General features: G+C 39.0%; 1 protein-coding gene across 1 annotated transcript; it reads right to left on the minus strand.

Annotated features, from left to right (window-relative positions):
* Window positions 1-205: 205 nt before the first annotated feature.
* Window positions 206-17,236, minus strand: LOC106058070 (uncharacterized protein YcbX-like). Its single transcript, XM_013215446.2, has 8 exons — window positions 17,050-17,236; window positions 14,245-14,428; window positions 11,283-11,427; window positions 10,893-11,016; window positions 10,551-10,633; window positions 7,779-7,930; window positions 3,297-3,436; window positions 206-475 (listed from the first exon to the last, which is right to left on the minus strand). The coding sequence occupies exons 2-8, from the start codon at window positions 14,371-14,373 to the stop codon at window positions 262-264; spliced, it is 987 nt and encodes a 328-aa protein (XP_013070900.1). The 5' UTR covers window positions 14,374-14,428; window positions 17,050-17,236; the 3' UTR covers window positions 206-261.
* Between the last annotated feature and the right edge of the window lie 356 nt (window positions 17,237-17,592).

The following is a 17,592-nucleotide window of genomic DNA, read 5'->3' on the forward strand; positions in this document are numbered from 1 at the left end:
TCCTTAAACACTTAAATGGTTGAGCTACATGCGCGGTAGACAATGTCCGGACTTCCCGGGTTCATACCCTGCCCTTCGTCCCGTGGGAGCTTTGGACTAGGAAATAATTATCTTAAATCCAACTTTCCAAGATTTGTCTACAAATGATCCTAGACATGGAGTTTTAGCAACAATAAAATAGCAATAGCAACACAAAGTCAACATATTCTTGTTTAGAGAATGTTTTATTAACCCACCCACGTCGGCCAGAGTATCAGTCAGTCATTCAACACCTTTGTCGTCTTCTGCAGCATAGCCGTAATGTTTGGAAGCGAACACCGGATCTCCTATCCTGATATTTCCAGCCTTGACCACCAGAGCATTCACGCCTACAGAGATAGCTTCACCATAGCTGGTCAGTCTCTTAAGATGTCTGATCTTCGCTGGTATCTCCAGCGTTGGCATGTATGTTACAAAACTGCCGCCGCTGATCACCCTGTCAGTAATAAATAAATTTAAAATTTATATTTAAAACTAAAATAAACAGACACATAAATATAAATAAATTAAAACATTCTGCTGTTTAAATGTTTATGTTTTCGTTTTAATAGCATTTGTCCATTTGATTGTTGTTTTGTTTCGCCTATATGGTGTAGTTGTAACTCTAAGGCCTGCACTCAACGAAAGGAAATGAATAATAGATGCTATGTGTTTACTAACAGCTACAAAACACACAGACTTGGACTCTAGTTCCTCCTGACCTTTCCTACCCAAACCTTAGTTCAGACGACTTGACACACTTCCCAGTGTCACTCCAGGTCCTTAATCCAATTCTCTGGTGAAAGACAGCTCTTAGTTCCAGACAGCTCAAACTCCTTTCTCTTGCTGATCACTTCAGCCAGAGCTCAACAGACAGTCTCTCTAGTTCGTCATCATGTTCGTGTTGAACAGTGCCCTCAGGGCCGGATTTAAGTAAGTGAAGGCCCCGGGGTAGAAATTTTTGTGTAGGCCCTTACACTTTTTCGAAATCTTAAATAAAACTAATAATAATAATTCTTATATTTAAAAACATATTTTAGAAGAAAGAAATGGAATACTGTTATATATAATCTCATTTTCCTCCATTAAAAATAATTAGCCTAACATAAATATTTTAGTTACAAAATGTATATTTTGTGAAGGGCAAGACTTTGGGCGGACGCACTGCCGTAAATCAAGAACTGCGTTTATTTATTACGAGCAAACTACAAGCGGATACTTTTTAACCACGACAGAGTTGCTAACCGTAAGATTTAAAGTCTTGTCAGTAGAAATGAGAAAAAATATACAAACATCATAATAATAATTAAAACAAAAGAAAAAACAAAAAACGTTACAATTTCTGATTCGTCGAAATTCAGATCTTTTTTTAAAAAGTCTCTTTAGTGGAGGCCTTCTCTTGTGGAGTCCCCGAGGCAGTAGCCCGCTTGCCCTCCCTTTTAAATCCGGCCCTGAATGCGCTGTTGTGCACTATATGCGTCGGGGCGTGGGAAGAGTTAGAATAATATTTTGAAAGGCTTGAATGAGAATCTCGCGCCCCTATTCTAGCAGTCACATGGAGAAAACGAGAAACTGGGACGTACTCGTAAAACATGATGATACATCTTGATGGAGGATCTCAGGACAGCGAACAACAGCTGAAAGAGGCTTCAGACAATGCTGGAGACATGTCTGTGACAGACTGCCGCTGTATGGCGTTGAATTGCAGAAGAGGATACAAATATTTAAGTAAGTAAAGACTAAGGTGTTTGGTTATTAGTGCTTTTGTATAGCGCATCTACCAGGTTCCTAGAGTCTGCTGAGTGCGCTCTAGTAACATCTCTTTTGCGGGCATGTGAAGTTTTCTCTGCCAAGTGTTGTTGTTTTTGTCATACATCCCAGACTAAAGAGTTTCATTTTGTCTAGTATGCATACTTTTAGACACTACTTTTCAGGTCCTGAAGTGCACACCTCTAGCACTGAAAAGTGTTCGAACATTACATGGACAAGGACTTAATGATTTCTACTCAGCGCAAACGAAAATTATGTTCATCTGTTGGGGAAAGGAAAATTTCTAGAGGATGGATAACAAGGCGTCAAGGGCCTGATTTTACCTGCAGGCCGTAGTTTGGGCTTCACAGTGATAAATCTCAAGCAAAAATTGACTTTAAATTTCGACTTGAAGCGTACTGATAGCGTTAGTACTGACCTGATGTACTGATGGCGTTAGTACTGACCTGATGTACTGATGGCGTTAGTACTGACCTGATGTACTGATGGCGTTAGTACTGACCTGATGTACTGATGGCGTTAGTACTGACCTGATGTACTGATAGCGTTAGTACTGACCTGATGTACTGATAGCGTTAGTACTGACCTGATGTACTGATAGCGTTAGTACTGACCTGATGTACTGATGGCGTTAGTACTGACCTGATGTACTGATAGCGTTAGTACTGACCTGATGTACTGAAGGCGTTAGTACTGACCTGATGTACTGATGGCGTTAGTACTGACCTGATGTACTGATAGCGTTAGTACTGACCTGATGTACTGATAGCGTTAGTACTGACCTGATGTACTGATGGCGTTAGTACTGACCTGATGTACTGATAGCGTTAGTACTGACCTGATGTACTGATGGCGTTAGTACTGACCTGATGTACTGATGGCGTTAGTACTGACCTGATGTCCTGATAGCGTTAGTACTGACCTGATGTACTGATAGCGTTAGTACTGACCTGATGTCCTGATAGCGTTAGTACTGACCTGATGTCCTGATAGCGTTAGTACTGACCTGATGTACTGATAGCGTTAGTACTGACCTGATGTACTGATGGCGTTAGTACTGACCTGATGTACTGATGGCGTTAGTACTGACCTGATGTACTGATGGCGTTAGTACTGACCTGATGTACTGATGGCGTTAGTACTGACCTGATGTACTGATAGCGTTAGTACTGACCTGATGTACTGATGGCGTTAGTACTGACCTGATGTACTGATAGCGTTAGTACTGACCTGATGTACTGATAGCGTTAGTACTGACCTGATGTACTGATAGCGTTAGTACTGACCTGATGTCCTGATAGCGTTAGTACTGACCTGATGTCCTGATAGCGTTAGTACTGACCTGATGTCCTGAGCGTTAGTACTGACCTGATGTCCTGATAGCGTTAGTACTGACCTGATGTCCTGATAGCGTTAGTACTGACCTGATGTCCTGATAGCGTTAGTACTGACCTGATGTCCTGATAGCGTTAGTACTGACCTGATGTCCTGATAGCATTAGTACTGACCTGATGTCCTGGGATTTCACTTGAAAATAAACGTCACCTATCCGGACGTGTGACCACCATTGCTCTTCCAAGGCTTTACAACCAGTGATGATGACGTTTGGTCGAAAGAAAGACGCCGTAACAATGGACGGTAGGCCAAACTGAAAGAATGTGCACATGAGCTAATGGTGAGTAAAGAGAGATTTCTCATCTGAGCTGCAGGTGCAAGTCTACGATACTACTCAAGGTCTTATTTATTTATTATGATTACAGTTTACATTAGAGGTTGTAGCCAACTCAATATAAGAATTTAATAATCAGCATAAGTAACTGATTTCTCCACAAAAATACGCTTTACCCCTAAAGTGTAAGGGTCACTGGCGGATCCAGGGGGGGGGGGCGGTAGGGGCGATCGCCCCCCCCCCACTCGGCCGACCCCCGATCTTTATATTATGTCGTTCCCCTGTTGTCCGATTGGTGTGTGTGTGGGGGGGGGGGGGGGCAAAACCTCTACTGCCCTTCCCACCTAAACCCTTTGAGTGGGGGGGCGGTCCTACTTTTATGGAGAAATCATAGTTTGTGAGCAAGATTAGTTGCATTGTTATATAAATTTGATATTATGTCGCTCTCCTTCAGGTATCTTGGCCGATTCGGTGGGGTAAGGGGGGGGGCGATTGCATGTACTGCCCTCCCCGCTCTAGCCCTCTGAGTGGGGGGGGGGCGGTCATATTTTTATGGAGGAATCATAGTTTGTGAACAAAAATAGTTGAATTTATATATAATTGATATGTGAAACCATTTGTATATTATGTCGCACCACACTCTAATCTCAAATTTTATGATTAGTAAACATAAAATGAAAAAGGAAAAAGGTGGGAGGGGCGATACATGCCATCTCCTTTCCCTCATCGGACGAAGCAATAATTTTTCTTTTTGCATTATAGTTAAGAAATTACAAAATGTAAAAAAAAAAATCAGCCACTAATATAATTTATATATGGTATAAATTAAATTCTCGTATCGAGTGGCCCTAACCTTATTCTTTAATGCCAAATGCAATCATTAGCAGAAATTATAAAAAGGAGCGAGGATAAATCGTTTTCATTCTACCGCCCCTCCCATTTCCAGAAAGAGTTTATGTAATTTCACATGAATTTATCATAATTATTTTAAGAAAGACTTTGCTTTGGAAAAGTTAGAATTCAAACAAAAATTTTCAGTATAAGAGTCACGATTGAGATAAGTAGCCTTTTTTCCAACCTCTACTCAATCTAATATTTTTCTAGTTAAATTTGGGACTATAACTAACAATTTATGAATGAATTTTATTGAATATTATTTATCGAAGCCTTAATCTAAATATGTGGGGTATCCGATCTTTTCAAGGAACAAATCGGTTTTATTTGCAATGTATTAAGGGCGTATACATTCAAATTAGAATATTTTTCAAGTACAACATTATTCAAAAGGTCCTTTTTTAATAGGATGAATAATAAGCTTTAGGTAAGGAGAATGCATTTCTTCAGTGAAGAATGAAAGAAAATGCTTTTAGCGTCGGGGCTTCGCCCCGAAAATCACTGATGAATAGTGAGCTGTAGTTGTCAGGAGCAGGCGTTTCTGCAGTGAAAAATGCAAGAAAACGCTTTTTGGCGTAGGGGCTTCGCCCCGAACTCCACTGATTAATAATGAGCTGTAGATGTCAGGAGAATGCGTTTCTGCAGTGAAGAATGCATGAAAATACTGAGAAATACTGCTTATTTATTGTTATATATATATATATATATATATATATATATATATATATATATATATATATATATATATATATATATATATATATATATGTGTGTGCTGTACGCACGTTTATGTATAGGGTTAGGGTTTACTGGGCGTTAGGGTTAGGGTTTGGAAAAAAATCGCCCCCCCCACTCCAAAGTTCTGGATCCGCTAGTGGTTAGGGTCGATCAAAAGGATGTTGGCTATTGTATCTATCAGCGATAACATCTATCGCCATCCTCCCTGGATCCACTTGTGATGTGGAACTAATTAGGGTTACCAACGAAGGCTTAGGCCTAGCCATGAAGACCTTTTTAATGATCTTTTCAGACATGTTTATGTAGACTTATCGGTGTAGACCTAGATAAAGTCTAATTGTAGCTATACGAGGCAGGTAATGTTTCAAACGATTTGGGTCATGAAACACTGCATTCGATATTGGGACGATCTTTGATGAACATACGCATGACAATTTTTTGTTCCAGTAGGGTAAGATCTATATTTTACACCCACTAACAAAGCCAGAATGGTCAACACATGTTGCAATAATGATTGTGTTGGACATCTATTCACTAGGACGAGAAAAAATATAACGGTCAAGTCATCCTGGAACATATTAGTCAAAAATATTTTTAAAAAATGTATAATACATTAATAATATATAATATATAGTTTTTCTAGCGTAAATGTAATAAGAGAAGGGACGTAATTGCAGATAACTCTTAGCATTTTGCAAGTAGAATTGTTTACCTTGTCCCCTTTGATAGCACGATTGAAGATAACGTCTGATTTTAACAACGAGGATATTGGTGTTGAAATTTCGAAGCGCGCACGAAACAGTTACCCAACCACGAAACAGTTACCAAACCACGAAACATATACCAAACTATGAAACAGCTACCCAACCACATAACGCATATCAAATCACGAAACAGTTAACTAACCATGGGGTGGTTTCCTAACCACGAAATAGAAGTGCTGTGGCATGTGTATGCATTTTATAACAGCACATATCTCCTATAGCCAATGTGTTAGTTTGTGATTCTGACGTAACCGCGAGCAAGTCCATAGCATCGGAGATTATAAATAAGGGGGAGTAAGTGGACGTGAATGTTCATCAAGCAAAAGAAAGACGTGATTGTAATTTGTTCAGGATTGTATTAGTTCCCTTTTGTCTCTACAACTTCGTTCAAATGGAGATCTATGTAGATAGTGTCCATTTAAGTTCGTTTCATTTTGTTTTATTGGTTTAAAAGACGTCCGTACCAGTTGTATTGAGGTTCAGCACTAAGACATTGCTAAGTACGCCAAGAACGACCAGTCACAACAATAGTTGTTAGTGTATCTCCTTTGTAATAGGCGAACACGAAAAAGGTGGAAAGAAAATATTTATTGGCTGCAATGTGATTTGGGGGAGCGGGGGAGGGGCTTTGGTTGAAGGAGGAGAGCTGGCCCCCTACCTTCAACTATCTAGTGGATATTGTTCATCTATGTGTGATCACTCTAACTAGACAACTTGCTGGTGTATCCGGTGTAAAGACTATAGGAAGTGCTATCTTTGAGTCTGGTGTGAATGTATATTTTGATTTTCTATAGTTATAATGTTTTCTTTGGTGTAATGCACAAATTGTAAGACAAATTTCCTTAGCGATTATAACGTTTAAAATAAATTATTATAAGATTTACGATATTTTTTGTACACTTGTTAACACAGTAAAATCAAACTTCTAATTTTAATTTTTTAAAGCTATGAACAGTTTGAACAGTGATCGCTGACTTCAGTGTCATGGGCATTGACTTGGGTATTATGGGAATCGATGACTTGGGTGTCATGGGCATCATTGACTTGGGTGTCATGGACATCGTTGACTTGGGTGTCATGGGCATCGATGACTTGGGTGTCTTGGGCATCATTGACTTGGGTGTCATGGGCATCATTGACTTGGGTGTCATGGGCATCGATGACTTGGGTTTCATGGACATCGTTGACTTGGGTGTCATGGGCATCGATGACTTGGATGTCATGGACATCATTGACTTGGGTGTCATGGACATCGTTGACTTGGGTGTCATGGGCATCATTGACTTGGGTGTCATGGACATAGTTGACTTGGGTGTCATAGGCATCGATGACTTGGGTGTCATGGACATCGTTGACTTGGGTGTCATGGACATCGTTGACTTGGGTGTCATGGGCATCGTTGACTTGGGTGTCATGGGCATCATTGACTTGGGTGTCATGGGCATCGATGACTTGGATGTCTTGGGCATCATTGACTTGGGTGTCATGGGCATCATTGACTTGGGTGTCATGGGCATCATTGACTTGGATGTCTTGGGCATCATTGACTTGGGTGTCATGGGCATCATTGACTTGGGTGTCATGGGCATCATTGACTTGCGTGTCATGGACATCATTGATTTTGGTGTCATGGGCATCATTGACTTGGGAGTCATGGGCATCATTTACTTGGGTGTCATGGACGTTGTCGACTTTGTCTCAAAAGCTCTTCTTTTCACATGCTGACATTTTTTTGTTTAGGTTTCAGTACATCGCCTCCACACTTTCTCCTTATCGCATTCTCCTCTTTTTCTAAGAATTACTGTTTGATATAATGTAAACCAGATCTTGCAAATGGACACGCAAAAGGGAGGCTACTGTGTTTGACATTATTCAGAGATTCAAGTACCACGTTTCCTCAGCATGTTAAAAAAAAAGATACATACCTTTTGTTGAATGTGACGGACAGACTCTTCAGGACAGATGGAACACATGGCCATGTTGGAGCGGTTAAATTTCATCATTATGTCATCCGTCTGGCGGAATAAGTGGACTTCCTCCCCCAGCTCCTGGCTCAGCCAGCTAGAAATTTTCTTGCCTGTGACAAAATAGTTAGTTAGGATAAGCAACTGTTTGGTAATTAAGTGTCAAGAAATCAAATTAAACCTTTTAGCCATGGTTGTTTTACTTTAGGCTACTTATAGAAATATTTTTTTAATGGGGTCATTACTTTCCGAATTATTGTTTATGAAAAATGTCTTTGTAACCCAGATTTTGTTTGTTTGGTAAGCATCAGATGTCCAGAGGGACAATAATGTCCCAGCTCGAGCCTCCTGCAGGACGTAGGCAGAGCTGGAACTCAGAAACATCGTGACGACAGCCTGAAGCGCATACCACACGACCTAGCGGCCATCTGAGTAGGAAACCAAAATACAAAGTTTTCATTTTTATGACATATTGACCCTCCACTTACAATGCTATTTAACTGTAAACAATGTATTCGTACTAATGAATAATTAAACTCTATGACGATAAATTTACAAATGACAAAAAATATTTTTTTTTTTATGTTTTAAATGGATTTATTTTGATTAAAGAGAATTTAATATAGATCTAATGCAAGCCAGTTCTTTTCCTATAATATTATGCATATAATACTCATGTAATTACTTTTACTCTAGGAGGTATGGTAAATGTAGCAGCTACTGTTCTATCGGTATGCGCTGTTTTGACGACGCAGTTTTGGCGTTGACCGTTTTGGCAAAGTTTTAAAACCAACATTTTGTTCAATAATAAACATAGTCGATTCTTGCGTTCCCCTGCAGCCACTGGACAGCACGCAGGACAGCACGCAGGACAGCACGCAGGACAGCACGCAGGACAGCACACAGGACAGCACGCAGGACAGCACACAGGACAGCACGCAGGACAGCACACAGGACAGCACGCAGGACAGCACGCAGGACAGCACGCAGGACAGCACACAGGACAGCACACAGGACAGCACACAGGACAGCACGCAGGACAGCACGCAGGACAGCACACAGGACAGCACGCAGGACAGCACACAGGACAGCACGCAGGACAGCACACAGGACAGCACGCAGGACAGCACACAGGACAGCACGCAGGACAGCACGCAGGACAGCACGCAGGACAGAACGCAGGACAGCACGCAGGACAGCACGCAGGACAGCACGCAGGACAGAACGCAGGACAGCACACAGGACAGCACGCAGGACAGCACGCAGGACAGAACGCAGGACAGCAGGCAGGACAGCACGCAGGACAGCACGCAGGACAGCACACAGGACAGCACACAGGACAGCACACAGGACAGAACGCAGGACAGCAGGCAGGACAGCACGCAGGACAGCAGGCAGGACAGCACGCAGGACAGCACACAGGACAGCACGCAGGACAGCACGCAGGACAGCACGCAGGACAGAACGCAGGAGAGCAGCAGCAGAATCACATCTTGTTTTTACGTAGGACATTTCGTGGCGCGTTGTTTTGATTTCTCTACAGCCAATTAATTTTGTCATCTGGTATAATGCCAGCAGGGCATTGCAGCAGTCAAGGCGTATCCAGGCGAGTATAAATGCTACAGCTAGGTTTTTTGTGGTCTCAGTTATTAAATAAGGTAGAATCTGGCTTAATGTGCCCAGCTGCAGATAGAGACACTTGTAGAGAGGGACGAAATACAGGGCTGAGTCAAAGAAAAGTTAGCCAACTACTTGGACAAAAGGAACCTGTCAGTTAGTAATGAAGAGGATGTTTGTACTCGCTAATTATAAATGTAATTTGTTCACAATATTTAGAGCCAAATAAAAAAAAAAGGCCGTCATCAAAACATAAAATTAATGTAGGCCTAATGAATATCGCCTCGTTAATGAATTCATGAAACGCTTACTTCCAGAATACACAATTTTGAGGATAAGTTTGACAATTAACACTTAAGAATATTTTTCTTTAATGTCAAATTTCTGGGAAACTAAGAAGAACATGCTTGACGCGAGGCTGCACTCTCGACCCAACTAAAGTGATGGTCTCTCCTTTTGCTTTCGACAAGTTTGTGTGAGTGAGGATAATGTCCCTTCTCCTAATGTGCCTTAGTTTTACTAATTATCTCAACACTAGTTAGATTCTTAATGACTGAACTTATTATTACTTGTATTCACGGTGGGACCCGTTAATTATTATTAACAGTCTTCCGCTGCAATGGTCTTTTCCACCAACTGATCCCATAATATGCCCTCCAGCACGGACTCATAGCTTCCAGTCATGCCGCGTTGTTTTTCCTTTAAAAGTTACACTATGCGGCTTTTTTAGCGCCAAGACCAATGGTTTGGAACTTGCTCCTCAATTCTCATTGACCTCAGACAGACATTATGCTTCATTATGTTCAAGAAAAATATTAAAGCCTATCTGTTCAAAACTGTTTAGGTTAGTTTTGTCATTTTAACTCTTTATATTATGTTCAAGCTTTGTCAACAGCACTATGAAACAAAAATAATTTGTATTATTCATAGTCTTATTTCGCGTTCCCGGTGGGTGGACATTCTGATAAAACAAAGCAAGTGGAGGTGGAGGGTTAATGCCCACTGTAGACGAGCACATTGAAAAGGAGGAGTGTCCGAATTCTTGTGTTTTTATTGGTTTTATAAAATGGAACATTGTAACTTGAAATGTATATTCTTTCAGAAATGGTATTTTACCTTGATCAGATGCAGCCACAATAGAAGAAGCCCGGTAGACCTGGGCAGGCCCGTGACTGTGTTCAGAATGAGTTAAGTCAATGCTGCCAACAGTAAACACAACATTTGGATCAATCACGTGACCGTACGCAGAGAATAAATTTCTAAATGTGCACATCTCAGTTCATTTTGTTTTCTACAGATTTTGAGAAAATTTTTAAAAAAATACTTTTGTCAAAGTTTTGGTATTTACTTTGTCAGTATAGCCTGTATTTATACTTGTCAACATAGGTATTATGTGTACTTGTCAATTTAGTCTGTACTTACTCGTAGCTTGTACTTATCAATAGATACTGTACTTACTCGTAGTTTTGCCCGGAAGGGGCGTTAATCGTCAGCACATTAATATCAGCGTACGCTTCAAGTTCTCGAAAGGATTCTGAAAAATATTCTTTCACTAATTTGGAGGGGGATTCTACCGCGAAGTCTGCAAGCAAACAAGGAACGAGTAATTAATGTTATAGAGACTAAATAGAACATTGATAAGAGAGATTGTATGTATTAATGTTTGTTAGTCGTTTTAAGTGGACTGTAACTCACTAGAAGACTAGTTTTACACTAAGAGTCTGCAAAAGATTTTTTTTATAAAAGTAAAGTTCGAGGGTCAATCACCACGAATCGTGTATATCTGTAGATTTGATGAAATCCTAACTATTCTGGCTCTGCTCTGGAGGAACATTTCAAATGTCTCACCTGGTCCTTTGGTCCTTGTAATGAAAAATTCTCGGTCATGGACTCCGAATAGACTGATGCCTTTAGGCGTACACAAGACTTCTTCAGGGCATATTTCTTTGGTAGAGGCAAGAGGGCAAATGTTGATTTGGACCACTTCTCCTACCTGCTCAGACAAGACCATAAACGTGAGATTATAGTTTCAGCGCTTTTCTAAGATGTATTCAGAGCTCAGAGTAAGATAGATGGCAGACCTTAAACATTACGAAACAACGTTTCAATAAAACATCTTTAGCCATACTCTAGGCATTTACCTTTCGAGGAAAATATGTATAAGTATTAAAGAGGGCAATAATACGTTATACAAGTTTGAAATGTATCATAATCTATAAGTAATTCATAGCCATTGTATTGCTTGGAAACCTTGGTGTGTGTAAACCATAAGGGAAAGATCGAGACCGTTCGTTATAGAAGGCCTCAACACTGGCCTGCAACGTCACAACCTGTGGGCAGTTTAAACCAATAGCTCGTTGTCACGTCGTACAGACCTGTGGCGACAAGCTATTGGTCTAATTTGTCCACAGGTTGTGACGTTACGGGTGAGTGTTGAGTCTATAACGATTAGTCTCGGAAAGATCGGGCTAGTTACAAGTGTGACACTTGACAGCACACGATCGACTGACCAGTAGAAACTCAACTGTACATAATATCAGGTCACATCACAGACAAACCTTTCCAGATAACAGTAATTTGCATAAACATGAGGTAGGGTCAAGGCATAATCTTAGAGAAGGTACTATCGATGAAGTTAAGGTAACATCGTAGAGAACAAGGTAGAAGCTTAGAGAGGGTAGGCTACTATCTATGACAACAAGGTAGAAGCTTAGAGATCGTAGGCTACTATCGATGACCGTTAACGATCCAGAAAGATCGGTATACAATATTTTATAAAGGTAAAGCTACCTATCAGGGTCGGCCTTAGGCCACTGCAAGCTATGCTGTCGCATTGGGCCCCGCGCTTTCATAGGACCCCCGCTAATTCTAAGTGTAAATTATTAAATTAAACCATTATAACTTGTAAATAATAACAGAGTTTGCGCGCCCTCCTGATTTTCTAGTGCCGCCAGGAAATCTGAAAAGGCAAAATATTCGAAAAAGTCCTGAAAATCTTCTGAAATTATTAATATCTCCTGAAAAATAGACAGGATTGTCATTTAGGGGTGCTAATAAATAAAAATGACATTGCGAGCTTTCATTTAATAAAATTTATTGCAAAGACGAAAGTAATTTCTAATAAAAAATATCATAATTTTGGCATTATGCTTATCCCTACCCAGACTTGGCCCCGCGCAATTCGTTTCGTATAGGGCCCCACAATTTCTAGGACCGGCCCTGCTACTTATTGAGTGGGTCAGTCAGTCAATGTTCCGTATGGATTATGAAGGGTGTTTTTTTTTTTTTTACAAAGCTTATATCAACTCAGTCTGTCTTTCTGTCTGTGTGATACAAAGTTTGAATACGTTATTTCTCCCAAATTGAAACTTTGCACTAATATTCATTGGCATAGACAATATATAAATCAATAAAAAATAAACAATTATCAATTAACTACTGGTAATTGATTATTTTGTCTTTACAGACAATGGAAATTAATCCTTCAGTATTTAGATATGGCTAAATATATAGGGTTTGGGCTCCTGATATAATTGTTCACACTATTTATACCACACCATTCTCGGATCAAGTCATTTTGTTTGATATCGAATAAGGAAAATAACTTCTACATTATTGAGAGATATAGTTGTTATTGCGGAAGTCTTCTCCTCAGATAAGCCTTTTTTTTTTTGAGGATTTTTAAAATAATTATATTGTGTGTTCCTAACTGGATTACCAAATTGTTCACCTTTTTTGTGTTTTAGTTCAACTTTCATATGTGATTGGACTTTAAATTGTACAAGTAGTTTGTCACTTGGAATTTGATTGAGAATTGAATTTGAAAGTCTTCAACTCAAGAAAACAATTCAATGCTATGTCTCTCAGTGTATCCTAACAGTGTGCTGTATATATTCAAAGACACCCCCAGGATCCACGTATGCCAGATGATTGTGGAGACGGTACAAAACCTAACCATGACACTTAGAGACCCAGTTCAAGAAACATATTTTCACAGGACTGTACTTGTATATATACATGAAAATTAATAGTGTCTCTTTTAAACATGTTGTTATTAGACTATAAGTTTTGATTGGTAAATAACAAGTCTGAGATGAAGCATGTCTATAAGTTACAGGCAATCACCAAATCTGGTATTCTATAAAACGTCTGAAAGCGTCATAGAATGCTAAATTTCGCGCCTGTTAAACACACACATACATACACACGCGCGCGCACGTACGTACCCACACACACATTTATTTATCCCGATGTATACGGACACACATTGTCTGATGATACATGTAAACAAACCACCACGGGAAAATCAATAAATACTGCTCTAAGTGTTTCGCGAAATCTCGAGGACAACAAAAAGTGCGTGTGTGTGTGTGTAAGCCTTGCAATTAGAATGAATTAAATTGTAAATCTAATATTTATTATTATCCTTTTAAGCTCAACCAAAAGACATTGTGCTATACAGTCTCATAGATTTACTTCCTATAATGATAGTGCCTTCCCTTTGATTATACAATTGAGTTACAACCCTTGGACATCTGTACGCTTATTTTTACTGATTGCATCAGATTCCTGTAGGGGGGAAAAGGAAACACTATTTAGCCCGTTTTTAAATAAATACAATTACATTAACTGGGGAAATACTCAAACAGGGACTAGGTTAATGCTGCGATGGAATCATTTTTTTGGTTTCACAGTACGAGCAATGACATAAAAACAATGAGTCTAAGTGACACAGATTGCGTTACAACAATCACACATAGTGTTTAAACACAAAATCTAACGCCCACAGATTGTGTTCCATCTGACTGACCAAGCGGAACGTCTGATATCTCCAGTTATGTTTGGCCACGTAGTATTCAAAAAAGACATAGGCGGCCACAGCAAGTCCTACACCGGTCATCACTTTGGCCACAGAGACGACAAAGCGAGACACTGTCATGAACAGAGCTGGAGAACTCCTCTGACCAAACCAGCTTCGGGACTTTCCTAAGCAGCTACATCCAGAGAGGAGAGAAACAAGTTAAATATAAATAATACACAAAGCTTAAATCGAGTGAAATTTCATAATTATTTTTAATCAATCATGTAACTTTGTTTTTATGAAAATTTAGACTAACAATAATAAATATCTGCGATTGGAAAAAAAAGTATTCATTGTTTTTGTTCAGTGCAACTTTCATGCTTATAGCCAGCTCAGTGTGCTATGGTACAACACTTTTCTGGACCGGTGTGGGGAGTGGGGGTTGGGGTGGAGGAAGGGGTATCTGTGAGAAGGCTTCCGTGCTGCCTTTTCAAAAATACTTTAAAATTTAAACTGAAGTCTCCACGGTGGAAGGCCGACATGTTGGCCACTGAGCTATACAAGTACTTATAAAAGAATTTTGGGGGCCCTCCGCTCTAGCTTTTGTTGCCTATAGGTAAGTCCAGCACTGTGTGAATAAGATGCTCTAAACAAACCTACACTATGTTTTCTTCAATACATGACCAATTGTCTTCCCTTTATAAAAAAGGATTATTTATTAAAGATTTGTCTGTGATAGCTGGTCTTTATATACGTAGATTTATTACAAATATCAGTGTGCGTTTATTCTTTTAACTCTTTATCTCCTAACTGACGATGCCAACGTTGATTCCACCACAATGTGATAAGTAATTACGGGGAGAAAGAGTTAATTGATATGGCGAGACTGTAGATTGAAAAGTTTCACATTGAGACTCGTATAGATCCAAGAACTAGGTAGCTATAACAGCTATATTAAGATATAGAGTATGTTATTACACATTTCAGACTTCGCGATGTATATAGCAGATCACGTAAAAGCCATTTGTTTATATGGCCGACGGTTAACGAGGGTGTCATGTGGCCATTAGAGTTGGGTGGACTAAGGCGTGACCTCCGTGTCGAAGGTGCCGACTCAGGGGCGTACAACTAATCCCCAAATTCATAATCCCAGCCTTCACCGAGATTTAACCCCTATATCCTTGGCGCTTAAAACCTCACCCACCACGACCTCAAAAAGTTACATTAGATTTTATAATTATAGATGACATACTTAAAAAAACAGATTATTAATTAAAATAGATGCCCTTTGGTATAGTGCGCACATAACATGTATTGATAAAAATTAATAAAAAGTAAAATAGCAATAATCAGGCCCGGATTTAAGTGTGTGGATACCCCGGGGCAGAATTTTTGTGAAGGCTCTTATACTTTTTTCGAAAGCTTTAATAAAAAATCCACTTATTAATAAAAATACGAATATCTTGCCCAATTATAAAAGAAAGGAGTACTTGTAAATTTATTTTTTCCTGATAAAATAATAAAATTATTATTATGCATATTTTAGTAACAAAAAATGTAAATTCTTAGAGTTTACGCAATGTAGTAAATCCGGAGTATACTACGAGACTACGAGCACACTAGTAGCGGACACTTATTAAACTACGACAGTGTTGCCAACTGTAAAATGTAAAATATTGTTGGTAGACATGAACACAAACAAAAAAACAACAACAACGTTAAGTTGCTGACCAGTTGATATATGGATTTTTTTTCTATTGTGGGGGCCACTTCTTGTGGAGGTCCCTGGGTTGTAACCCCCGCATGCCCTTCCATAAATTTGGCCATACATAAAACAATGAACCATCATTTACAAATACAAAAAAAGCAAAACCTAATAAAATACTAAGAAAGACACAACGATAAAGGCACATTTCTTATCCAAAATACTTTCGTATGTAGTCCTTCTTCCATAATACTATAAGAGCATAGACTTGGTTGTCTCAGCCGTGAAAACCAACATGTTAGAAGCAACTGACACATGAAATTCGCAGGACGTAATTGTATTCTCTTTTGAAGCAATTTATAAGATGAGAAATACACACTTGGATAAAGTATAATCTTACATAATACAGAAGTTGCTTAAAAAAAGACGATGATTACGCCCTACGCGTCATGCATCTAATATGCATGTTAACCAATGACTTAAATTCAGCCAAGTCACTGGTTTTTCTGGCTGGCTCAGGCAACCCATTCCATGCTCTAATAGCACTAGGGAAGAAAGAGCATTTGTACAAATTTGTCCTAGCATATGGAACGAGTAATGTGCCTTTATCTGTGTGTCTTTCTGAGTATTTTAATAATTTTATTAGACTTTGTTTTTGTATTTGAAGATTATGGTTCAGTATTTTATGTATAATTGCATTAGGGAAGAAGTCTTAGATGAACATTTTTCTTTGATTATAGGGTAAGCGGGGGTAGCGCAAAGATTACACCGATGTTTTAAATTAGATCCAAGCTACTCTAAACTAGATCTAGATCTTCATCTAAAACTATTTATAGCATGCTATACTAATACTAGATTATATCTAGATCTAGATGTGACTAACTTAAATGTTATCTAAAAAAATCTATAACAATTTAACATAACATCTAAAATAGTCTAGTCTAGATTAAATGTAAATCTAGACTCAAATTAGTAGCCTATATAGTAGATCTGGAAATAACTAGAATCTTATCAAGACTTGTGACTTAATCATTAATCTACATCTAGTATGATCTAGATCTAGATCTAGTCCTGACTTGAAACATATGTGTTTGTGTATTATTTCCTACCTTATCAACCTATTTTCACATGCTTATAGAGTAAAATACAAGGGAAATAGAACAAAACAATAAGTTCAACAACTGAGCTGTTAACGTGACAGAAATGTGTGTTGCAAGTCATGCAGTTGATGCCATGGGGGAAACCACTGGGTAATTTTGTTTCGCTTAAAAATATTTCCTCGGTTATGTATCTTTGTAAATCTCGAGCGCTTCATCATTTCCGAGTTCAAAAACAGCGCTAAACAACGCACAAGAAATCAGCCGTTCAATGAAAAAAGAAATGCAGTCCTGTTTTTCATTGTGTGTACAACGTGCGCAAAAGAGTCTTATTACTAGAGATTTTTGTATATGAGGCCAATCCATAAACAGCAAGCCATTTGGTGTATCCGGTGTATTATAAGACAAATATTTAATTAGGTATTTTTTGTTTTCACTATGTAACGTATTTTCTTTAGGTTCCATTACATCGCTAACACATCTCTTCATAAAACACTTTCTTGTCTTTTTAATGTCTTTTTGAATCTTATTTCTTCAAGGACAAAGTGGGATCAG

Source organism: Biomphalaria glabrata, chromosome 1 (assembly GCF_947242115.1).
Source record: "Biomphalaria glabrata chromosome 1, xgBioGlab47.1, whole genome shotgun sequence".
Taxonomy (NCBI): domain Eukaryota; kingdom Metazoa; phylum Mollusca; class Gastropoda; family Planorbidae; genus Biomphalaria; species Biomphalaria glabrata.

Coding starts and splice junctions, on each gene's coding strand:
- LOC106058070 (XM_013215446.2), bottom strand. CDS start 14,373: ATGACAGTGTCTCGCTTTGTCGTCTCTGTGGCCAAAGTGATGACCGGT. Junction 11,017..11,282: donor TACAAGGACCAAAGGACCAG/GTGAGACATTTG, acceptor GTTTGCTTGCAG/ACTTCGCGGTAGAATCCCCC. Junction 10,634..10,892: donor CCTTCCGGGCAAAACTACGA/GTAAGTACAGTA, acceptor TACTGTTGGCAG/CATTGACTTAACTCATTCTG.